Source organism: Gadus macrocephalus, chromosome 20, assembly GCF_031168955.1.
Source record: "Gadus macrocephalus chromosome 20, ASM3116895v1".
Lineage (NCBI taxonomy): Eukaryota > Metazoa > Chordata > Actinopteri > Gadiformes > Gadidae > Gadus > Gadus macrocephalus.
Window position 1 is genome coordinate 4,455,061 of NC_082401.1, and position 24,623 is coordinate 4,479,683.

Here is a 24,623-nt window from a genome sequence, read left to right on the forward strand (position 1 = left end):
CCCAGAGTAAACAAACCTCATCCCAGCCAATTCGTCTCCGATTAGCGGCGCCTGCCACCTCTCAGCCAATCGGCTCCAAGTGCCAATTCGGGCTAATTTGCAGTGGGCTTGGCGACGTTTGAAATGCCTTCTGGTTGGCTCAGGAAGGGGAGGTAGGGTTAGTATGGGGCTTCAAGTGAGAAAAGCATACAGGTGGATGACGGCAGTGACAAGTGTGTGCTGAGAAGTGATAAAAGCCCCCCCACTGCTTCTCCCCCGTATGCCACCCCCCGTATCAACCCCTGTATCCGATACCTCGCTCCCCCTGTCCCCCGGGACTTCACACACATGATGGCGTGTGTGTTTACGGGTGGTCAACCAAGGCCATCAAGGAGGAGATGGAGGTGTGCGTGGGCGAGCGGGGGCTGGTTTAAAGTCCAACAGGAGCAGGACAGGGAAATTATACAAGCAGCAATCCTCCAATGGCACCTTATATCTCACTGATTGTTCTGTTGATGTGTCAGAGACATAAGGTAGAACCGACAGAGAGGACATCCGTGTATTTGGTGAGCATGTGCAGTCCAATGTGAGCATGTGCAGTCCAATACCCGGGGGACATTTAAAGCGAAGTAAGAAATGAAAAAGTGCAAACCATGGGGACCCCATGAACAACTTCAGTAAGCCCTTCATGGAACACAGGATTATGAGTGTTTGAATAGTCAACTCAAAATTATGATTATTCTCTCGGAAGAGACAGTAGGCTTCTGCTTTGGACACAGTAGTGGTTTCAGGTTTCGTATGTCAACCATGGTTAAATACTTTTGTTACACCCGGGCCTCCCCGGCTATCCATTACTTCTTATGGGGTCATTTTGAATGCGGCTCATTTCTGGAAATGGCAAATTTAGTGGCGTTTAAAGACGAGGTAGAATTGCTCCATATTAAAGTGTGAGAAAGTAACCCCTGCCAATAGTGCTTAGTCAATTGGGTTTGGTGGCCCTGGACGTATTGATCAGAATAACTAGTGAGATAGTAGAGCAGTTTGAGTAAGATGAGGAGAAGCTTCTGGTTAAAGCAGAATGATTGTTACTTGTATCACTTCCTAGTCCTACTCAACTTCTGTCCTCTCCTTGTTCTGCTTTTTTCTCTTTGCATTTCCTCTCTACCCGCTGCCTAGCTGGCTAACGCCAGACCATCACACGCACTCAACGCCCCTTGCCTCTTGTCAGCTGGAGGGAGGGAGGGAGGGAGGGAGGGAGAGGGAGAGAGAGAGAGAGGGAGGGAGAGAGAACCCACCTGGCCTTATTTCCTCATTGAAGTTATGGACAGAAAAAGAGGAGAGCGACGGATAAGTGAAGCAGTAGAGAGGAACAGGCATGTTTGGTGTGGGCTTCTTATGAGCTCCTTCAGCAGTTGGTGAAAGAATTTGTGAAAGAGAAAGAAGGACAACCTTCCAGTTTTTAGAAACAGCGTCTCACGCTGGTTACCGGGTAACACAGCCACTACACTAATACACTAGTAATGCCTATCTAATGGGTGTCTTCACCAGTTGTTTTTGAGCTGATGTTAATAGATGAAGCATTATCTCCATTTAATGCCTTTCAGCCAACAGTGTCCTGCCTCCTGGAGACCCTATGCAGTTTGTTTGGATAATCAGTTGAGAGTGTGTAACCAGTGTGTGTCTATGTGTTGCAGGTAACTCCCAGATGGGCGCCACCATCGTGGATGCCCTGGACTCCCTTTACATCATGGGTCTACACGAGGAGTTTAAGGATGGGCAGGAGTGGATCGAGCAGAACCTGGACTTCACCGGCGTGGTCAGTAGAGCCCTTTGACCTTTGCTTCAGAAAACCTTCCAGATACACAGCTTGATCCAAGAAACTGACAGACAGAAGCTTTCAGAGACAGAGATATGATGCACAGATACAGAATCACGACCCCCATTGAGAAGAATAGAATGAGATGAAAGCACACGGGAATAAGGAGCAGTGTGGGTGATCAAACCATCGGGACCTCTCTCCGGGCTTAACAGGGCATGGGCTTTGAATACAGAACCAGCTGGGACTCAACACCCTACACCATCCTGTCCAACATTCATCCAGACTAGAGTTACTAACAGTTACTGCCTGATTTCAAATCATTCTGAAAAATCTGATCCGTAAAACCTTCCATTTCAAACTTGGCAAAAATGGCCAGCATGTTTGTTGTCACCGTCTGCACACGGAATATAACTCCAGCCATAAAGACTGGACCTATAACTGCTCAACTGTATTCAAAACAATTTTAACAGGTGTTCTTGATGAAACTTTTAAGAGTGTGGCCATATTGCCAAGCCTGAGTTTTGGGTCCCCTGAGGGATAGAAGGACAAACTAGATCCTCCTAAACACACTTCCATGGTAGAGAGAGACTATCTCTCTCTCTCTCTCTCTCTCTCTCTCTCTCTCTCTCTCTCTCTCTCTCTCTCTCTCTGTCATATATATATATGCAATTGCAACTTCAGCCCTTTCTCCCTCACACACAGAAACAGACGTCTCACACGTCGTTGTCTCTCTCTTTGTCTCATTCTTACCTGGATGCACGCTCCCTGACATGCTGCCACAAATGTATTATCATTTCCCAAAGCTGTGAGCGTTCGGCCTTGAGTTTGATCCTTAGTATTGACAGAAAGGAGGGTTGCTGTGGTAACCGGGACACAAAGCAGGAGCCATGGTAACCATGCAGGCGCAGTGGTAACCATGCAGGCAGGAGGCTACAGCTTAATGGAAAGAGGCCTTAGGACTACTTTAGGGGCCATGTTTAAACCAACCTCATTCGTCGTCAGGTCAGTTCAGTCATTCAAGGGTTAATACTTTTATATAGTATATGGCTTACTCTAGGAATAGAGCCCTAAACACTGGGGTATTTATGCCTTGCAGTTATCATCTTTCCTCCCTTCACTCTATCCCTGTTATTACTCCCTCTCTTTCTCTCGCTTGTTCTTCAATACCCTCATTCTGACACTCATTACTCCTTTAGACCTTCCATTTTTCCCTCGTTCCAACCTTCCCTCTTTACTCTGCATGCTCTCTCTCTATCTATCTCTCTCTCTCTCTCTCTCTCTCTCTCTCTGATACTCCCCTATCACCACCTCTCCTCCATGGCCAGCCCTCCCCATCACCAGCTTTCTCTGATGCTCTGGTCTACTTATACTCGGGCAGAGGTGATGGAGGTAGGCAGGGGGGGCTTTCTGGCTGAGGCTCATTAACCTCTGTAGTAAAAGGGAGGAGAAGAGTGAGAGTGGGACAAGGGTGAGAAACGGCCAATTGATGGTGTGGTGAACGAGGAATAGAGGGAATAGAGAAAGGGCCGGAGAAAGGGGAGGAACTGATATTCAGGAGCAGAGCAGCCATGGAATGGAGAATAGTGAAGACAACAAAGGAAAGAGATGGGGTGAGAGAGGGGGACAGAAAACCATTCTTAAAACAACAATCATTTAAAAATGTTATTTCCATCCAATCAGCTACTAGGGAATTCATTTGCGGTTGATGGACACACTTGTTCCATAGGCACAGTTGTAAGGTTACCGTGGCAACCAACCCATCACACCCCAGACTGGCCTGGGGGTCACACAGATGGCATTCATTCTTCATGATCTCAATGATTCATCTTAATCCAAAACAGGAAACGGACCGTTATGCATTCACGTTTTCTGGCAGACTTGTCACCCAGAGAGAATTCAACAACAAAGTCGGAGCGACGACATCGTACACGCAAAAATAACTTGCATTCTGTAGCTCACAGTGTTGCCCATACATAGACCAATGTGTGGCGCATCGCCACAGAAACAACACAGAGCGCCACAAATTGATTCTTCTTTTTTTTTCTTTTTTTTAATGCGCGTTTTTGAAATATAAATATCATTCTGTTCATTCATCTCCGCATAGCACTTAACCTGCGTATCACTGATACATGCACACGCACTGACAGCTGATTCACCCGCTCCTCCTCTCAACGCGCCTACAAAGGAAAACCCGAAGCAGCGGGATATTTGGCACAATGAAGACGGTCGGCGACATCTGAAGTTTAACAATGTGTGCTCAAACACACCTGGCCAAAATTATTGTTGACTCAGAAAAGATAATGTTACCCTTATGAACTCAACCTTATTGATATTGAACATTCCGCACCCTAGGTCAGCATAGACAACGTTGGTAACGCAGAAAACGATGTGATTAATGTGAAATGCGGTTATAGTTTAGATAGATTACCGTGTTAGACTGAGTAACCCCAGCCCGTTCTCCCGGCGATTTGAATTCGCTCTGCAGCAGGGGCTGGAGAGGAGCAATACATTGCTTTCTGTTTCCGATCCCCTTTTACTGGAGCTAATCACCAATCACCTTTTCCCTCTTGCGCGCTAATGGCTGGTTTAACACAATCACGACAGGGAAGCGATTGCTGCGATCGAAACGATCGTTGGTCTGATAGTTTGAAGGACTATTATTATTTTTTGTTCCCCCCGTCAGAACTCACTTTTGTGTTGTAGTAAAACATTTGTTAGAACGGATTGAATCGTCTTACACATCAGAAAAGGCACTCTCATTGTGCGCTGGTTAAGGGCCCTGCGCAATGCCGTCAGATGTGTCTCCCAGCCCAACTGATTAAGGTGTTTCTAACAAGCTTGTTAGAAGGGACAGTGAGCAGCTCCAGCTTAACCTGTGCTGCCAATACTCTCAGGCTCCATTCAAGTTTTTACAGCGTTTACAGGTCCCTTAAAGAAAAACATTAGGACATTAAATTGCTCTTAGCTATGTTTAATGTCTTGGCATTTGTGTTCATGTTTGTTAAGGCAGATGCGTGCATGTGTATCCCACAATACATACCCTAACACATTCAAATGCATACTACATTGTGTTCACACACACATACCTATTTTCATGACACACACACAGTTATTTAAAATGTAATGGCCTGCCTTGTCTGCTTTAATCCAGCAATAAGTCAGTGTTGGACTGTCCAGGGGCCCCTGATGAAGGATGGCAGTGGGTCTGGGTATCTGTCACCATGGTCAGAGGACCAAGCTGAATGAATTGAGTGCATTCGTCAGAGCATTAATAAACCTTTATCCTTTGTCAGAGGAGATGGAAGGCTGCATGGACCTCTTCCGTCGGTCTCCCTCTCTGTCTCTGTCACTATCTCACAGTCTCTGTCTCTCTGTCTCTCTTGTCTCTGTCTCTCTCTGTCTTTCTTTCGCCATCTCTCTCTCTCTCTCTCTCTCTCTCTCTCTCTCGCTCTCTCTGTCTCTGTCTCTCTGTCTCTCTGTTTCTGTTTGTCTGTCTGTTTCTGTGAGAAAGACTATCAGTGTCTTTCTCCCCTCTGTCGATCTCTGTCTTTCTCGTCATCTCTCTCTCCCTCTCTCTCCCTCCCTATCCCTCACTCTCTCTCCCTCTAGCTCTCTCTCTGTCTTCATCTCTATCTCTCTGTCTGTGACCAAATGTGACCACTACAGGTAGCAGGGCAGTCTTGCAAAACTTGTAGAAAACGATGTGCTGCGCTGATATTGCTCTGCGTTCAGCTGGGCGGGTCGTATTCAGGCGGATTGCAGTTGCAGTTTAGCACTGACTATGGGCTCACATATCAACACATTTGGCTGTGGCAAGAAAATGGCGTTTCATATTTGAGTCAGTATGGCCGTGCCCTACATGCTGTGAAACTAGATGCTGTGTTTGGCTGAATATGTGACATGTCCACAAATCAAGGCAGAAGGCAGCCATAAAGGAGATGGGGGAGAAGCCAGTGACAGGCTATCTGGCTGCATTTTATTTTGATATGAAATTCCCCCGGTCCTGCATGGCTGCTCCCATACGGCAGGACCTGTCATGTTAGTCATGATTAGTCTCTTCAAGGTAAAGACGTGCCCCCCCCCCCCCTCTCTCTCTCTCTGTTTACCCTGCTCTTGGTCTTAACCCCCTACTGAGTGACAAGGAGATTCAGAATTAAACATTTAAGATGGCTGCCACTTGGATGACAGTTTGTGAAATTGTTTTCCTTCAGACCTGAAGAACTGTCACCATATTTATGTAGCGCAGCTTGGGGAATGTATAGGATGAAACCAGCATCTATCTCTCACACACACACACCCTCTCTCTCACACTAGGGGTGGGAATCTCTTGGCACCTCACGATTCGATTCGATTCAGATTATTAGGTCAACGATTCGATTCTAAAACGATTATCAATGCATCTCGATGCAACAAAAGATTTTATGTACATTTCCATGCGTGATTTTCAAAAATATATATACACATCTTAGTTTGCTACTCTTGAGTTTGCTAATCACTTCCTACCTTTGTGATGATCATTAAAGACATCAACATTTCAAAAAGTTTACAAATGTATGTGGGGTCATGGAAAAAATATCCTTGCATTAATTGTCACATCATGATGATTTCACTCTTGGCAACATCAGCTGACTAGCAGATGAGACAGGGCTGTAGCACATAAAAAGGTGGAGGTTTGCGTCTTATTTTGGGAAAGATGATGGGCGTGTCCTGCCAGTGACTCCGCTGTGTCTGATTGATCTCTCCTGTTTCCTCCCCAGAATGCCGAGGTGTCCGTCTTTGAGGTCAACATCCGCTTCATTGGAGGACTGCTGGCTGCCTACTACCTCTCTGGACAGGAGGTAGCCTCACCTGTGTGTGTGTGTGTGTGTGTGTGTGTGTGTGTGTGTGTGTGTGTGTGTGTGTGTGTGTGTGTGTGTGTGTGTGTGTGTGTGTGTGTGTGTGTGTGTGTGTGTGTGTGTGTGTGCTGATGCCAAGTCAGCGTATTTGCTCTGAAAGGACATGATTTTAGGTCTCTCAATATATCATTACGGCCGATAGTTTCTTAAAGGTCCCATGACATGCTATTTTATGTATTCTTTAATATAGGTATTAGTGGGCAACTAACACAGTATTCAAAGACGTTCCCTAAATTCAGCCGTGGTGCAGAGTTACAGCCACTCCGAGCCAGTCGCACATTGAGCTTCCCCCAAATGCGCTGTTTCGGTGGGCGTGTCAAGGAGGAGGGTGGGGGTGTGGCCCTGAGCAGCTTGCAGCCACCATGCGCTCTGTTTACAGTGGATGTATCGCAATGGCGAGCCGCACACAGCCTTTAGCCGTGTTCTGTAAATATTCTAGAACACACGGGAGTCCTGGAGCTCTATATCTAAATATGATCATATAGCCTACACAGTAGGGGTGTAACGATACATCGATGTAGATCGATACATCGATTGATTGGCGAACGATCCAACTGCATCGATGCAACGGCCAAACATCGATGCATATCGCAGTATTACACCCTTTTATTATTATATATCTCCTTTCGCGGGTGTTTGTGAAACTATTTCTGCGCAAAGCGCCAAGCCGCTCGTATCCATTCACCGGTTAAACGAGGCAACAGCGAGCCGAGCACATGTGTGAGCGCGAGGATGTCTAGTTTCGGTTTGTGTTGCCAGATTGGGCATATGTCCCGTTTTTCCAGCCTAACGTGATTAAAAGTAGCCAAATTGGGCTGAGAAATGTGCCCAATCTGGCAACACGGACGGCTTATCTTAACAGCCAAGATGATTCCGAGGGATGTTTTGTTTTTAGAAGAAAACTATCCACACAGATAGGTTGGGAATGGTCTACGTTCAAAATGAAAGATCATTACAGGCTCTTTAATTTAACCCATAAAAAACCTTTGGCACTTAAATGCAATTATGTGGCACTTTATTATTTGTATTAAAAATTTATTTTTTGTTTTAAATATCCGGAAGAGCAAAGAAATAAAATGATGAAATTATAATTAAGTTGATGTGAGTTGATGTGATTTTAAGAGGTTGTGTTAAATGGGCATATGATATCGTCTCATATCGATCGCATGCCCCTGAATCGAAATCGTATCGCGGCAGACTTTTGATATCGGCAAATATCGTATCGTTGTCCAATGAATCGATATAATATCGTATCGTGATGAAACCAGAGATTTACACCCCTACTACACAGATATCTATATCATATAATATATATTATCACGGCCAAAAGCTGTGTGAGCCGATATTATGAATCTCAAACGACCGCGTTGGGTTCTCCGACGTTCCTGGTTCTTCAACGTCCACATCAATGTGAATACACACACTATAACGCAAGTGTTTCTTGTCGGTTCTTTGACGTGTCTTGTATTTCCACAACGAGACTGTCGTGGGGGTTATCTGAGCCATGGTTGAGAAGGAATTGGGGGAAAGGAACTTTGATTTGACTCGCTGAAGTAGCCTACATGAACTGCGACATGCCGCCGGTTGCCGCGAGGCACCATCGCCCGGCAGCAGGCAGCGCGCGGTTCAGTCGACTTCAGGTTGATGTGAAAGTGGAAGAACCAGAGACGTCGCAGAACCCGACAAAGTCGTTTGTGATTCATAATATCGTCTGGAGGCGCACACAATATGTTATATGATATAGATATCTATGTATATGATATTATTTAGATATAGAGCTCCAGGACTGTAACGCAAGTGTTGTACACTTCCTTGTTATTTGGATAACCGTTCTGCTGTTGGTGTGACGTCGGACTCTCGTATCTGGTATTTCTACAACGAGACTCGTATTGGGGGTTATCTCAGCCAAGGTTGAGAATGAATTGGGGGAAGGAACTTTGGCTTTGACTCCCTCAAGAACATGAACCACGACAAGGAGGAGAAAGGGATCTTTGCCGGGCAGAGCTTATGCACCTCCGCCGGTGGTCCCTCAGCGGGGCTCAAGCGGGAGACATTCGCCGCCAACAATCCCTTTCTCCTCCATGTCGTGGTTCATGTTCTTGAGGGAGTCAAAGCCAAAGTTCCTTCCCCCCAATTCATTCTCAACCTTGGCTGAGATAACCCCCAATACGAGTCTCGTTGTAGAAATACCAGACGTGTTATGCGCCATCACACCAACAGCAGAACGGTTATCCAAATAACAAGGAAGTGTACAACACTTGCGTTACAGTCCTGGAGCTCTATATCTAAATAATATCATATGATACATAGATATCTATATCATATAACATATTGTGTGCGCCTCCAGACGATATTATGAATCACAAACGACTTTGTCGGGTTCTGCGACGTCTCTGGTTCTTCCACATCAACCTGAAGTCGACTGAACCGCGCGCTGCCTGCGGCCGGCTGCCTGCTGCCGGGCGATGGTGCCTCGCGGCAACCGGCGGCATGTCGCAGTTCATGTACTTCAGCGAGTCAAACCAAAGTTCCTTTCCCCCAATTCCTTCTCAACCATGGCTTAGATAACCCCCGCGACAGTCTCGTTGTGGAAATACAAGACACGTCAAAGAACCGACAAGAAACACTTGCGTTACAGTGTGTGTATTCACACACACACATACACACACACACACACACACATGTGGCGCTCGCACGGTCGAGTCTCATTGGCGGGCCAACGTCTCTGGGCGGGCCAGGCAGAGTAAGGGGAGGAGCTGAGATTCCTCATGACGTCATGAGCACAGATTTCCAAATCAGCGCGCTTGAGCCTCCGTTTTTTCAAAGGCGAGCAGAACAGCTAGTGCTCGTTTTACACCAAACGCAAGTTTTAGCCACTGGGGGACCATAGGCAGGCTAGGGGAACTCATATTTATGTTAGAAAACCTCATAAATTGAGATTTTCATGTCATGGGACCTTTAACTCTCCTGTCGGTTCTCTCCTCCCTCCTCCTGTTCTATCTCTCTCCCGCTCTCATATGTCGGCAATGCCGCCATCTAAATAGATTCCTCACCATCCAGGGCTTTACGCCATATTTATTAGCTGGTAGACTTCAGTAGACCAAATACTAATTTTGTTATAGCTTATTGTTAATAATAATGAAATTAATGATAATAAATATCAAGATGGACAGATTATAGGCTACTGAAAACGGTAAAAAAGTTTAGTCCAGGATAACAACATACAGGACAAAATATCAGCAAGAGGAAGTTGAGGTAACAAATATGTTCCTGTTTACCTGTTCATGACTCTTATATACGACTAACCAATAGTATGAGAGTGAGGAAGTTGCGGCTGCCCAAAAGGTTAATTCACCGGTTTCCGGTCTCTCAATGAGCTGACGTATCGGTTAAACTGCATTTTATTAAGGCTATTGTTTAAGGCAGGGTACTTTTTAATTAGCTGATTGTATATAAATAAGGACCAATCGACGTATATAGAGAGGATTGCTGCCCGTACGTCTCCTGGGAAGGTATAGAACCACACCGCTAGACACACAGGTCTGATACCTGCCATCTCGTCTTTGTTCACAGTGTCACCTTGTTAATTATCTGTTTTATATACACTATCATTCTAAAAACATTGTTCCCTTCGCAAACACTGTGGTTGATAGGTGTGGCTTTTTTGGGGACACACCACCATAGCAGCAGCTCTATTACATTTGACTTTCAGTTTTGATGTTGGGTTGTTCCTGGTGGTCGGTCATTATGTAAATTGTTTAACTTGGCATACACTCTCAACAACTTTGCATGACTTTGAGGCTTTTAACATTTAGTGATATATCCTGCTTGTCGCTTGTATATTGCAGCTTCTATGCTAGCCGTTTACAGTAGTGTTCAGTTTACGCGATCACCAGGATACGTCGTTTTTAGATGCATTGGAATGGAGAGTAAACCCTTTTTTCAAATACTCCAATAAGATGCAGGTACTTGTCCAGGACAAGAAAAGGTTATGTTTTTTCGCCAATTTTTACAGATATGATGACAGCACATTCCACATGCACACGTGCAAGTTTAAACGAAGGGCAGGCGATACTGCAAACATTATCTCAAACCGATACCAAGTAACAACGGACCTGTCGCCGCTATATATACTGATACTTTTCATTATTCAAAGCGGCATGTGCATTTTCATGTTCGGGAGAACTGTGTTTCATGATTTTCTGAGGTCAATGCATCATCACCTCTACACAGGACAACTGCTACCACTCAGCTGTCGCATGGGGCAACTGATTGGGAATACGTTTTTGATTAGGGTAATAGACGCCCTGTAGGGATGCATGATTCTTGATTAAATCAGAATCACAAGGTTCTTGCTTGGAATTTATCAATTTATGCAATTCTCTCAAGATAAGCTTTGAATAAAAAATATTGCACTGATTTACCGGATTCAGAAGGAAATGCAACAAAAATTATGATGGTGCCGGATATAGAACCGACTCATCGCTTTGGACAACGGGAAGGTACACTCTTGTGGTGTAGATGCAACAGCTTCATGAATCAGACACTGAACATAAAAACAATCTACTCTAGTCTCTCATCTTCTGTTACTTACACAACCTTTGAACAACCCTTTTTCTGTGTGTTTTCTATGTGTTAGATGAGAGGGATAGGTTTGCTTCTTAAAATGTAAATACAATGTTACAACCTTTCTCAAGGGAACTTACAGCAGGAATGCAGAGATTTCCCTGTGCGGCATTTTCCAATAATAATTGTGCCGGTTAAAAAGACGGATGGATTCAACGCTCAAGTGAAGATGATTTTATGATCCTCCCTTTCCCCAAAATATATTTAGTAGTTAGAGATTTCAGTAATAATGGAGTCCTTTCACAGCTTTTCTATACACCTCACGGTGCCCGTGAGATGTGAAACGAAAAAGATTAGACAGTTCTACTCTTTATGAAATGGGCACAACGTAGAGAAGAGAAACTGAAACTGGTATCGATCCTATTGACGCTACTACCTAGCTTCAAAAATGAGACGTAGTATCCGTAGTATTGACATTCTGGGATCAATCTGCCCACCCCTAGTTTATCCATATGTTCTCTTCGCACACAATCATTAGTAATAGCATATGCATTCAAAACGGTGGCGCTGTACAGCCCTGTCTGCCTGACTCACTCACTCACACACGCCTCAAAGCCCTGAAAGATGTTCAGATGATTCAGCTGCTGTCTACCTCCTGTTCTAACTATCTTCATTTAAACCATTTCGGGGAGGGGCCCATGAACCGACCCAGTAGCGTTTTTTTGTTGACTGGACTGGCTATGTCTTATGTAACGACAAATAGATTTGAAATACAGTCTAAAAGGACAGAATGATGAGCTGGAGCTGATTCAGTGTGTTTTCAACCTGCCGTGCTGGAGAACAGCGCGCCCGCCTGGCAGTGCGGTGTTGGGGTAGACTCTCTGTTGAGGATCATTGGAGATGATGGATTTGTACTGAGCCAGATGGAGGATTATACCACCTAAACATGCTCAGAGATCTGACGTCACATCTAGTGGTGTTATTACCTTCCTTTCCCTGCTCAAGTGCCCCCCTACGCTCTCTGCTACCGAGCGGTCTCTGACGCCCATTACAGGAACCCAACCCTGGTTTTACTGAGCCCACTAGACTGGGGTCGCTGGTTTCATCTCTCCTCACTGCATAAGGAGGGTTCCTGTTGGACTGTTAACACGGTTTCATGCAATGACAGTTTATAATGAAGGGGAGAGACATCCTGTGTCTCTCCCCCTCTCTGTCTATTCTCCCTCTCTCTCTCTCTCCCTATGTCTGTCTGTCTCCCTCTGTGTCTCTCTCCCTCTCTCTTTGTGTCTCTCTCCTCCCTATGTATGTCTCTCTCCTTCTCTGTGGGTCTCTCTCCCTCTATATGTGTCTCCCTCTCTTTCGCTCTCTGCCTCTCTTTCTTCCTGTGTATCTCCCCCTCTCTGTCTCTCTCCCCCTCTCCCTCTTTCTGTGTGTGTCTCTCCCTCTGTCTCTTTCCTTCCTGTTTCTCTCCCCCTCTCTGTCTCTCTCCCTCTGTGTCTCTCTCCCTCTCTGTGTGTCTCTCTCCCTCTCTGTGTGTCTCTCCCTCTCTCTATGTCTCACTCCTGTGTGTTTCTCCCTCTATCTGTGTCTCTCTCTCTGTGTCTCCTTCTTCCTGTGTCTCTCCCCCTCTCTCCCTCTTCTTTCTTTCCCTCATCTACAATCATGGAGTAAACGCTCAGACGATGCTTCCACAGAGTTCACTATTGCTGTTCATGTTTATTTTTCTTATTTATCGGCTGCATTATGTAAAAACACTATTATAAAGCCACTTACAAAGACCAAACCTACCTTTTGTAACCGTATTTCTGTACTTCAAAGCAAACTAACAGTTCCCGGTGCAAAGTTGAGCGGTGCAACAGTAGTGTGACCAGTTGATGGGAGGTTCTGAAAGTCCTACTGATGAGTCAGGTTTACATCTTGTCTCAATAACATCATCTGAATGACAGACGGAGGGTCCCCAGGCAGTCTGGCTATGACCACACAGACATCAGGCTGTCTCCTGTCTTTGTTTTCTTCATTCATCTCTGTCGGCCTCTGGATATATTAACTGTCTTATCAGTTTGTGCTTGACAGTGTGCTTCCTTGCAATTTGTACTTTGAACTCTAATTCTGCATTTTCCATACCGACATTGATAGTACTATGTAGATGTACTAGGAAGTAATGGTGGCAATATCGCTCCTGGCACCTGCTTCTGGTAGCGAGCTCTGATAAAATTTGGGATGCTAGACACAACCTGTATTTACAAATGTTCTCTCTCTGTCCCTCTTCATCTTCCTCTCGCTCTCCAGGTGTTCAAGCTGAAGGCCGTGCAGCTTGCAGAGAAGCTGCTGCCAGCCTTCAACACTCCTACTGGAATCCCATGGGCCATGGTAAACCTCAAGAGGTGATTAGCAAGCGTCTACATTACCCATGATGCACCTCATACAGAGACACACCCACTCTCTTAATGAATTAATTTAAATTCAGAGCTTTATTGGTATGGAAAATGAACAAGAACATTGTTAAAAATTAAGGTATCAGTTACTATAAAGTTTTAAAATAAGTTTACTCAAAATGACCAGGGATGTGTGAAGGAAAATATAAAATACCATGCATAGGGAAAAAAAGGGAAAACATAATATTTTATGTTATAAAAATGTAATGTGTTCTGTCCCTATTCATTAGGCCTTATGATCCTCTTTAAGTTCCCGGTGCTTGTTCTAAGTGCGTGTGTACATGTGTGTTTTACTCTGGGACTTTCTCTCAGTACTGCTGTTCACCAGGGCTGTCTGTGCTCTGTATTTATTTATCCATTGAATAAATAAATAATAAAACCAAATGACTTCATTAAACCACAGGCCGACTCCTTCCACTCGGGTGGGAGGGTGGGTATCATTAGTTCTCTAGTAATTCCATTCATTTTGATGCATCCAACTGGCGGTAAGCAAACGAGACCATGGGCAGAAGTAGAGGCAGTATCTGCATAATGGTCGAACTGTTCCACTGTTTGCCATGGGGTCGACAATCCCCAAGATCTCATGCAACAACTATCACGCATTGTGGGGCAGGTCTCCATTCAGGGTTGTTGTTTCTCACTAACACAGCACAGTGGAAACCTCTGCTGCTATTAAGGCTGTGGTCACGTTGTCAGTGAATATCGACACAAAAACTAACCATCAGATGAACTAGGGCCTCACTTGGCCTTTGTTTTACTTCTTGCTGTGAAAATGCACTGGACTTTAAAAGTCAGTGACCCAATGTATTCTGTCAAGGTCTGCATGGGTATTGTGTGTGGATTATTAGTTATACGTATATATAGCAATACAAGTCAGGAGTCCAAACAACTTGAGTTTACATTGGATTCTTTGGTCACAACTCCTGTGTCTCAGAATATGCAATGTTTCTAATACTCTCACCCTGTCCCTCCCTCCCTCCCTCCCTCCCTCCCTCCCTCCCCCCTTCCCTCAGTGGTGTGGGTCGTAACTGGGGCTGGGCGTCTGCAGGCAGCAGTATCCTGGCCGAGTTCGGAACGCTGCACATGGAGTTCGTCCACCTCACCTACCTGACCGGGAACCCCATCTACTACCAGAAGGTAAGAGAATCCCGTCTACTACCTGCAGGTAGGAGAATCCTGTCTACTAACAGCAGGTAGGATGACCCTGTCTACTAACAGTCGGTAGGAAGACCCTATCTAATACCAGAAGGTAGGAAGACCTAAACACACGATGAAGGTCTGAGTGTTGTTACCGTCTACTACCATTGACCGATTATGGTTCCACATCGACGCAAAAACGTATTGTTGCATCGGCTACATGGTGTGCAAGTTCCGCTCCTTTTGTTGTTGTCAAGAAAGGCAATTCTATATGGTGTATTCAAATGTATTTGATAATTTCAGGCACAGATAATTTCACTTACTATCAGCCCTGCTCCTTGCATCCACCACAAGGGCCTGACAAGGGCCTGTGCCTCCAAACAACTTTATCCTTGCGTCGAGGCAACGCAGAAGCAAGGGCTGTGATTGGTCCGCTCACTAAAACCCAACGCAGAACCAAAACAGGTTCACGCGTCTGCGTGGTCCTTGCGTTGTGTTGAGATGGAACCATAATCAGCCCTTAACACATGTTGAAGGTCTGAGGGCCCTATTTTAACGGTCTGAAACGCAAGTGGGAAGCGCAAAGCGCAAGTAGCTTTGTGGGCGGTTCTACGGCGCTATCGCTATTTTACAGGCGGATAAATGACACTTGCGTCGCGGCGCAAGTGTCAAAAGGGTTGGTCTGAAGCAGCCTAATTACCCGTAGGTGTGGTTTGGGCGTAACGTCCAACAAACCAATGAGAGTGCCAGCTCCCATCCCCTTTAAGAGCCATGAGCGCATTTGAATCGGACGAGTTGATATTTTGACAGCGCGTCTGCAGTCTCCGATGAGACAGATGCACATGAATTTCAAACTGCAAATGGCTCAGTTTATTGCCAAATAATATGGCCTAATTCACACATGGAATAAGGGGTTTTCTTCCACAACTTCAGAAATACTGAGTCTTCAAATAAATTTCGCCAAAGAAAACGTATATGATATAACATATGATATGCGGTAACTGTGGTTCTATTTAATGATATACGCAATACATTTTTATAAACATTGTTTCTTATCAGTATTGTATGCTATCCTAATATGCATGTGTCCCCGCGGTAATAGACATTGCCATTGATTGTATTATGCGTTACGTGTTTAGTTTGCGTGTGTTTAAACAGAGCACACACGCGCGCCCGCATTCATTCATTCTTTTTAACACTCACTCGCGGTAAAACAATGTTTTTCACGATCAAATACTCATCAATCCTAAAAGTTATGGGCATGTAGGCCTACACGATGTCTGTGTCAAGAAAATATGTTTTTGCTGTACGGTGTTTGCAGATGCATTGATTTAAAAGTACAACTTATTACCGCTGCATCAGCTGTTCTTTCCCAAATAATTTACCAAGAATGTGCGGCTAGGTAGATGAGAGAAGCAAAGTGTATGCGCGAGGTGCACAAGCAATCCGTATGCATCGCATGCGCATGTATGCATCCGCCCTTAAAATAGCATCTGAACAACGCGCCACTGACTTTAAACCAGGTATTTCGATGTCAGTAGCGCAATGGTATTCAGCAACGGCAAAATAGCGTTTGCGCCAGAACACGCCTCCTCCTTCCGCCGAACCGCCCCTTGGGGCGCATGATCAATCCCTAATTTACCGGCGAGTGGCGCTGGTGGGAAAAGAACGCTCTGCGCCAGTTGTAAACTAGCAACGACACATGCGCCAGTGACTAAGTCACTTGCGCCGGATGCAAGATAGGGCCCTGAGTGTTGTTTCCGTCTACTACCAGAATGTAGGAAGGCCTAACACATGATGAAAGTCTTGAGTGTTGTTCCCGTCTACTACCAGAATGTTGGAAGACCTGAACACATGGTGAAGGTCTGAGGTTGAACAGAGCTCTGAACACACTCCTGCTTCCTCATAGGTGATGCACATCAGGAAGCTGCTGGCCAAGATGGACCGTCCTAACGGACTGTACCCCAACTACCTGAACCCACGCACCGGGCGCTGGGGACAGCGTGAGTACCCCCTCGGTCTCTTTCTTTTTCTCTTCTCTTTTTTTTATCGGTCTATTATATATCTTTATGTCTCTTCTATCTCTCTGTATTTATACTGTTAATATCTATGTATGTCTCTTATATACCTCTTTATGTATATTGTATCTCTCTGTATGTCTCCTATCCATCTGTATGTCTCTTCTATACCTCTCTGTTTATTGTGACTCTCTGCATGTCTCTTATCCATCTGTATGTCTCTTCTATACCTCTCTGTCTATTGTATCACTCTGCATGTCTCTTATCTATCTGTATATCTCTTTTATACCACTCTGTCTATTGTATCACTCTGCATGTCTTTCTCTTATCTATCTGTATGTCTATTCTATACCTCTGTCTATTTTTTCTATATGCATGTCTCTTATCTATTGGTATTGTTGTTTACTGTTGTTTAAAAGGATCCCCATTAGCTGTCACCGAAGTGGGACGAGCTAGTCTTCCTGGGGTCCACACATAAAGACACAAAACATAACAATACACAAGACACAAATCATAATTCAGGTAACAATGATAATATAAAGGGAGTAAATCATTATCAACATCCTCAACAACAAATTATTCAGATATAGTTATTACATTCATGGGTATTACAATCATTGCATTCATACAGTAGGTATGACAATTCCCTACTCGCAAATTTAAATATTGCATTCTCAAATGATATTTGAAAGAGAATTTGTTATTAAATTGACGTATATTCAGTGGGCAATTATTCCAATGATTGATGGCCCGTTAAATAACTTCTCTTTAAAGCATTTGATTTTGGATTTGGTAATATCATCTGGCCATCATCGGCTGACCTAGTCAAATGAGACTGAACCTGACTACATCTAACAATTTGGTTACATAAGAAAACGGGTTGAGACGAGAAGACAGTGTTCCTGAAAAATGTCGTATTGAAAACCAGCCTGTTCTCTTCCGTTAACCATGAGAGTTGATGGTGCATACTGATAGTGTTTGTTCGTATGGGACAATGTAATACTAACCTGGCAGCCCTGTTCTGGGCAGTTTGTAATTTCTTTAGTTGACCTTTAGATGCAGAGGAACAGATGCAGAGGATGTATGTCTCTTCTATACCTCTCTATGTCTATTGTAACTCTCTGTATGTCTCTTATCTATATGTCCCTTCTATACCTCTCTTATGTCTATTGTAACTCTCTGCATGTCTCTTATCTATCTGTATGTCTCTTCTATACCTCTCTATGTCTATTGTGTCTCTCTGCATTTCTATTCTGTCTGCCTGCTCGTCTGTCTGTCCGTTAGTTAAAAAAGTGTTGAAAGATGGGCTGGTTTTGTTTGGCCGACAAGCTGGTTGGCTGGTTGGCCAGCTGGCTGGGCAGACAAGTGAGCAGGTAGAGGCCTTTAGATACCTGGGCACAGATATCGACACCAACCTGTCCTTCTCCCAGCACACAGACTCTGTGTAGAAAAAGGCACAGCAACGCCTGTTCCTGCTGAGGAAACTCAGGAGCTTTGATGTCACAAAGGACATCTTAACAGCTGTCTATAGATCACTCATATATTCTGTACTCACGTTCAACATCACATCCTGGTTCACCCTCACCTCTGTCAAAAACAAATCAAAGCTTTCCCGGATCATCAATCAAGGAAGCAAAAAAACTGGCAAAACTCAAAATCAATTATCAGTGCTCCACAGCCAGGCAGTTAAAAGAAAAGCCAACCTTATTACACAGGATCCCAGCCACCCCCTGCACAAGTTCTTCCAACTTCTGCCATCAGGCTGCCTATATAGAGTACCCCTATCTAAGAAAAACAAACACAAAAACTCATTCATACCCATTGCAATAAACAGCTTAAATAAAAAATGAACAATGGACAAATTAACCCTGACGCAATTTACACTTCAAACATAGCCACAGCTTTTGTCTTTGGTCTTGGTTATTTTTACAGTTTTTAATATTCATACTTGTTTTAAGATCTATACACAATATGTGTGCTCTCAGAAATCAATGTTGTACGAGTGCCTATCAGTACATTGTCCTGTTTGTATGTCGAGCCAAGTCAAAGATGATTTTCTGTTACGACAGACAATTAAGTTTTCTGAATCTGAATCTTGCCGGCTGGCTGGCCAGCTAGCTGGTTGGCCGGCTGGCTGGCTGGTTGGCCGGCTAGCTGGTTGGCCGGCTGGCTGGCTGGTTGGCCGGCTAGCTAGTTGGCCGGCTAGCTGGCTGGTTGGCTGGCTAGCTAGTTGTCTTAGCATGCAGACAGTGGGTGGACTGCAGGGTGAAGGAGAGCGAGAGCATGGCAGAGTGATGGATGCATGCAGACTACATTAACAGATGGATCGTTAGGTGTGGAGTCATCCCGACAGCTGGTGATGGATCTTGTATCTCTGCCTGTTTGTTCTTCACTTTGTCATGTACCATTCTCTTTGTGGGTGTGCCTGGGTGCATGTGTGTGTGTGTGTGTGTGTGTGTGTCTGTGTCTGTGCGTGTGTGTGTGTGTGTGTGTGTGTGTGTGTGCGTGTGCGTGCGTCCAGATATTTTGGTATGTTTTAATGAAGACAACAGTAATTATGGGATGTTCTCTGCACCACCTTGTCCTCTAGGCCCCTGTGTTAATCAGTAAGAGATAACTGCTGCCTAATTAACACTTACAGATGCTGAGAGAGGGACATAGGTGGAGAGAGGGTGAAGGAAAAAGGAGGAGAGAGAATACATGAGAAAGAGAGATGGTGTGTGTGTGTGTGAGTGATTTGTCTGCGTCACTCTGACTCAGTGGAAAGTAACATTAGCATGATGAAGATTAACCAACCCTGGTCTGGTTCACTGTGACCTGCCTTTACATGGTCTCAGTACCTCCATCTCCCTCTTTGTATCTCTAGATGGCTTTTTTTTTTTTTCTTCTTTATGCCTCATACCTGGCCCTGTTAGATTGTTAAACATTCAAAAGAGACTATCTGCATTTAAACAGTTATTTGAGCCTCCCAGCTAGGATGGCTCAAGTTAGTATTGGATCATTGGGCACACTGGAATTGGATTTAATGGTTCATAATTCAATGAATAATAATATATTATTTATATTGAATAAATTACATTTTCCTCAAGGCATAACCTCTTGATCAATAATCCCTATTAATGGAATCTCACTTTAGCAACGTGATCCATAGAAACATACAAACACATCATTAGCAGCAGTATAAACAGTGGTAATATATATTTTTAATTCTAATCAACAAATAGCTATGTAGATCATGATGAGGGTAATTGCTTGTTAAAGCACATTCTCTGAATTTAATACTAAGTCAACTTTTTTTCTTGAAACATTTAGACATATTTAGCAGAATCATTTTTCATCAGCTTATAATAAATGAGCTTGCTGCGACTGAGGGGTCCACTCTAATACATGTTAGATGGATCATTTTGATCTTCAATGTGCACGCCTGGCCTCTTCTGTGCTTCATTTTACTGTGACATCTTTATTTGACTTCCCTGTCTCTCTCCATCTCTCTCTCCAGATCACACATCGGTGGGGGGTCTTGGAGACAGTTTCTATGAGTACCTGTTGAAGGCCTGGCTCATGTCCGACAAGACAGACACTGAGGCCCGCAAGACCTACGACGACGCAATCGAGGTACATGTCCAACATAACGCAGACTTTACCCTATAGCAAGGCATCAATACTGCCAGGGGTTGTGTTATTCCCTATGTGGATCAATGGGTAAAACCAGGCCCTAACCCATTGTTTGACCCACAATCTAACACATATTGTAGACTAGGCTCTGGTGGGATTAGGTTGTACTGGGGTATGTAGAAATACAGACGAATGATTCAATGCCGTCAAAAATACAAGCTCTCCCGCCCGGAATGTCCCAACATTAAAACTGAAAGGGACATTTATTTTTAGCATACTGCTGCTGGGGTGGTGGATTAAAATAATCACACATAAATCGGAAAGATATTGATACTCAAACAGATATTCATGAATCCCAGCGAGGTGATGCAGGGAACTAAAGACGTGGTCCTGTAGGAGTCCTGTGTCTAGCAGACGGTGTATACCTGCCCTGGAGAATCCTCTCAATAGAGCCATCGTTTGGTCATTAGTTCTACACAATGGGCGCATTACAAAGTACCCTGCCTCAAACAATAGCCTAACTAAAATGCCATTTACTCAGACGCATATCACATTTCAAAATATCCCCAATGGATTAATGTTGCTGTGTAGAATTGTATCCTGCATGGCCAGTGGCGCTCTGGTGTAGGTGTAACACTGTATACAGTGGTAAGAATAAGTTTATGCACCAATGCTAAAGTTGACTAAAAATAGGAATAATAAATCACCTTTTGGAATTCGATCTTTATGCCTTGATTAAACAAATGAAGAAAAATCCAACCTTTTAGGCCACCAATTTTCTTTGTGAATGAATAATGTATTGTAAATAAATAAATGTTCTTCAATCAAATACAGGGTGCATAAGTATAGGAACCCCTATGTTAAATTCCCATAGAGGCAGGCAGATTTTTATTTTTAAAGGCCATTTATTTCATGGATCCAGGATAATATGCATCCTGATAAAGTCACCCAGGTCTTTGGAATTAAAATAGCCCCACATCATCACATAGCCTTCACCATACCTAGAGATTGGCATGGTTCTTTTCAGTTAGCCTAATGATTTCTCAATGCAAATCCAACCTAATAGGCTAACTGAAATAAAACCATGCCAATCTCTAGGTATGGTGAAACCCTGTATATAATCCAGGTCAATCTGATTTAACATAGACTGTATAGTAATACAGGTACAATTTAGATTCCACATTCTATGGTGCGTACATTCCAAGTACTCATTGAGATTTGGACTGAATCGATGCATGAAGGGCACTTTATTTAAACCAAGCAAAACTTGTCGAAGTTGGCAAATTGCATCTTCGACAAACCTTACTGTAGGCGAGACAATGTCGTACATGCTGCAATGACTTATACTTCTAGCACCTCAGCTTTGATGTTCTTATTTATTTACACAAATGCCGTCATATACTGTATACTCCAGTGAAAGGAAGGGAAGGTATGAAAAATAGATACCTACCCAAGCCTACTGTGTACCGCCACAACCATTATTATGTGCTTGCACACAAACCAGCTCATGCACTACTGTAATGTAATGCACTTACAGCACCCCCCTTAACCAGGCATCGTACTTATTTTTAACAACTGTACTGTACTAATTTATTTAGTTTCATTCCGCAATTGGAATTCTGATTTCACGTCTCCATGGAGATCCCTCAAACTCCCCCCAAAACCGCATTGCGTTTAAAACAAGGGCACGGCCCGCTGAGAGAATATTGGCTTATTTTGAAGCATGCTTCGCGCTCCGTGCAGCCTTCATACATATATATGTACATACATATAAGTTCATATTTATGCACCTACATACATTATATGTGTTCATATTTATGTACATAAGTACATAGGGTTCACTTAGAAATGTCCTTTTTTTTTTTAAAGGAAAGCATTGTTTTTTTCAATAGCATTAAATAAATCTGAAATACAGTCTAGACATTGTTAATGTGGTAAATTAACTATTCTAGCTGGAAACAGCAGATTTTTAATGGAATATCTTTTTCCAGCAACCATCACTCCTGTGTTCTAATGGCACAATGTTTTGCTTTCTGTGTTAAAAGGCTTTTTCATGGAGTTTTCAGTGTATATGTATGTAAATATATACGTATATCATAAATATATATGTACGCACATATTTTTTTTAAATAAAAGCACTGTTCTTTTTAAAAAAGGGATGTGTACATATATGTAAAGATATGTGTACACATATCTGTGTGTACACATATGTATATGTGTACACCAGGGATGGAAATTAACACCCGCCACACGCCACGTCAGGTCAGATCAAATTTGCATATTTAATACATTCGTCATAAGGCGCTGCACAGTTCCACAACCATTACTGTCAACATCCGGCCCCCTTCTTCTACGCCTCTTTTGCTGAACTGCGACTGTCAACATCCGGGATAATATACCGGTAACAGGGCTCTCAAGTCTCACGCATTCGGCGAGAGACACACGCAATTCAACCCATGCACACGCTCACACGCCACACTTAATTTCTCACGCAGAGAAATTACCAGGATAGCGCCCACCAATTTGGGCCGCTATTTAACAGTGTTACAGGTAGGAATCAAATGGGTTTCCCGTATGTAGGGTAACCAGACGTCCTATTTTGCCCAGACATGCCCTCTTTTTGAGACACTTTAAAAAAAAAAAATTGTCCGGGATTTTATTAAAGCCTCATACATGTTCACATTGAATTTGCGTTGCGTTTCTCTGGGTCGTTCACAAACTAGTTAGGCTACGCCCTCCCCTACTCAGTTCTGTTCGCTTTGCATTGGAGGAAGTGAGTAGGGGGAGTGGTTAAGTAGACTCTTCAGATTGGACGGTTTGACTTACTCAGTTAGTCGTGTTTTGTATTTATTTTTTTACCATTATTGTTTTATAGGAACAAACATTAACAAATTTGTCCTTCAGGGGATTGATAAAGTTGTATCTATTGAACAGAAAGAAACACTTGGTCATAATTTACACACTTTACCACAGCATTGGACTGAATGCCACATAAATATATAATTATGTTTTTGCACGTTTGCAACGTTCAAAAGTTCAGGGTATACAGTTCAAGTATATGCCTCTACCTGTATTGCTTAAGCCAATAGCCTTTTGAGGCAATGTTTTTTCTGAATATTAGTGTTAAGGGCCAATAATGCTTACTATCATGCGTTAGTTACCATGTCTGTTGATACATTTGTATGCAGTCACATGTAAATATAAAAAAAAAAAAAATCCCATTGACTTATGATGGTGTAGCCATGCATGTTGTTTTATTGTTAATATGTCATTTGTTTTTTATTGAAGATATTTTGTATAGATGAATTATCCCCAAACTTGTCATCGTAACACCTTTGAAATAAACATGACTTAACATGGCAGATACCTGTATATTGTTTATCTTATGCAGTAAGAGTGTAACGTTTTCAACTCAGTTCCTTGGTAGCACCTACTTACAGTAAAAATCACTTCTGATGGAAAAAATAAATAAATAATTCCATCAGAAAAAGATTTTATCTATTGTTACTATTATATTGTTTAAAATGTACGCATATATTTTAAAAATATATAGCGTATAAAAAAAGTGGCTGGTTGATTTTTAAATCTACCTGTCACAGTGGCTGGTGGGCAAAAAAGTTAATTTCCATCTCTGGTGTACACACATGTTCACATATACATATATATGTACATACATATTGACCCCACATGCCCCCCCCCTCCAGGCCATCGAGCGCCACCTGATCCGTAAGTCCAACGGCGGGCTGACCTTCATCGGCGAGTGGAAGAATGGCCACCTGGAGAGGAAGATGGGTCACCTGACCTGCTTCGCCGGGGGCATGTTCGCCCTGGGCGCAGACGGCTCCCCCGACGACAAGGCCGGCCACTACCTGCAGCTGGGGGCCGAGATCGCACACACCTGCCACGAGTCCTACGACCGCACAGGTAACGCGTACACGTACACATGTAAACACATGTATACACACACGTTCACACACACACACACACACACACACACACACATATACACACACACACGTACACATACACACGTACACATACTAACACACATACTAAAACACATACCAACACACACACTCACACACTAACCTAGCCATTAGCTGTGTCCAAGAGGAGAGCACTCTGTCCACTCTGACCCCGGTGTTATCCTATATGGGCC

The 24,623-nt window shown here is 43.6% G+C and overlaps 1 protein-coding gene across 2 annotated transcripts in view; it reads left to right on the forward strand.

Moving 5' to 3' along the window:
• man1a2 (mannosidase, alpha, class 1A, member 2) overlaps nt 1-24,623 on the forward strand; it is a 92,752-nt gene that overhangs the window by 62,333 nt on the left and 5,796 nt on the right. For both annotated transcript variants that reach the window (XM_060039976.1, XM_060039977.1), the window contains exons 5-11: nt 1,674-1,795; nt 6,556-6,636; nt 13,549-13,643; nt 14,708-14,831; nt 16,741-16,834; nt 20,349-20,464; nt 24,169-24,388. In XM_060039976.1, the coding sequence (XP_059895959.1) occupies nt 1,674-1,795; nt 6,556-6,636; nt 13,549-13,643; nt 14,708-14,831; nt 16,741-16,834; nt 20,349-20,464; nt 24,169-24,388 (852 nt within the window). The remainder of the gene's footprint in view (nt 1-1,673; nt 1,796-6,555; nt 6,637-13,548; nt 13,644-14,707; nt 14,832-16,740; nt 16,835-20,348; nt 20,465-24,168; nt 24,389-24,623) is intronic.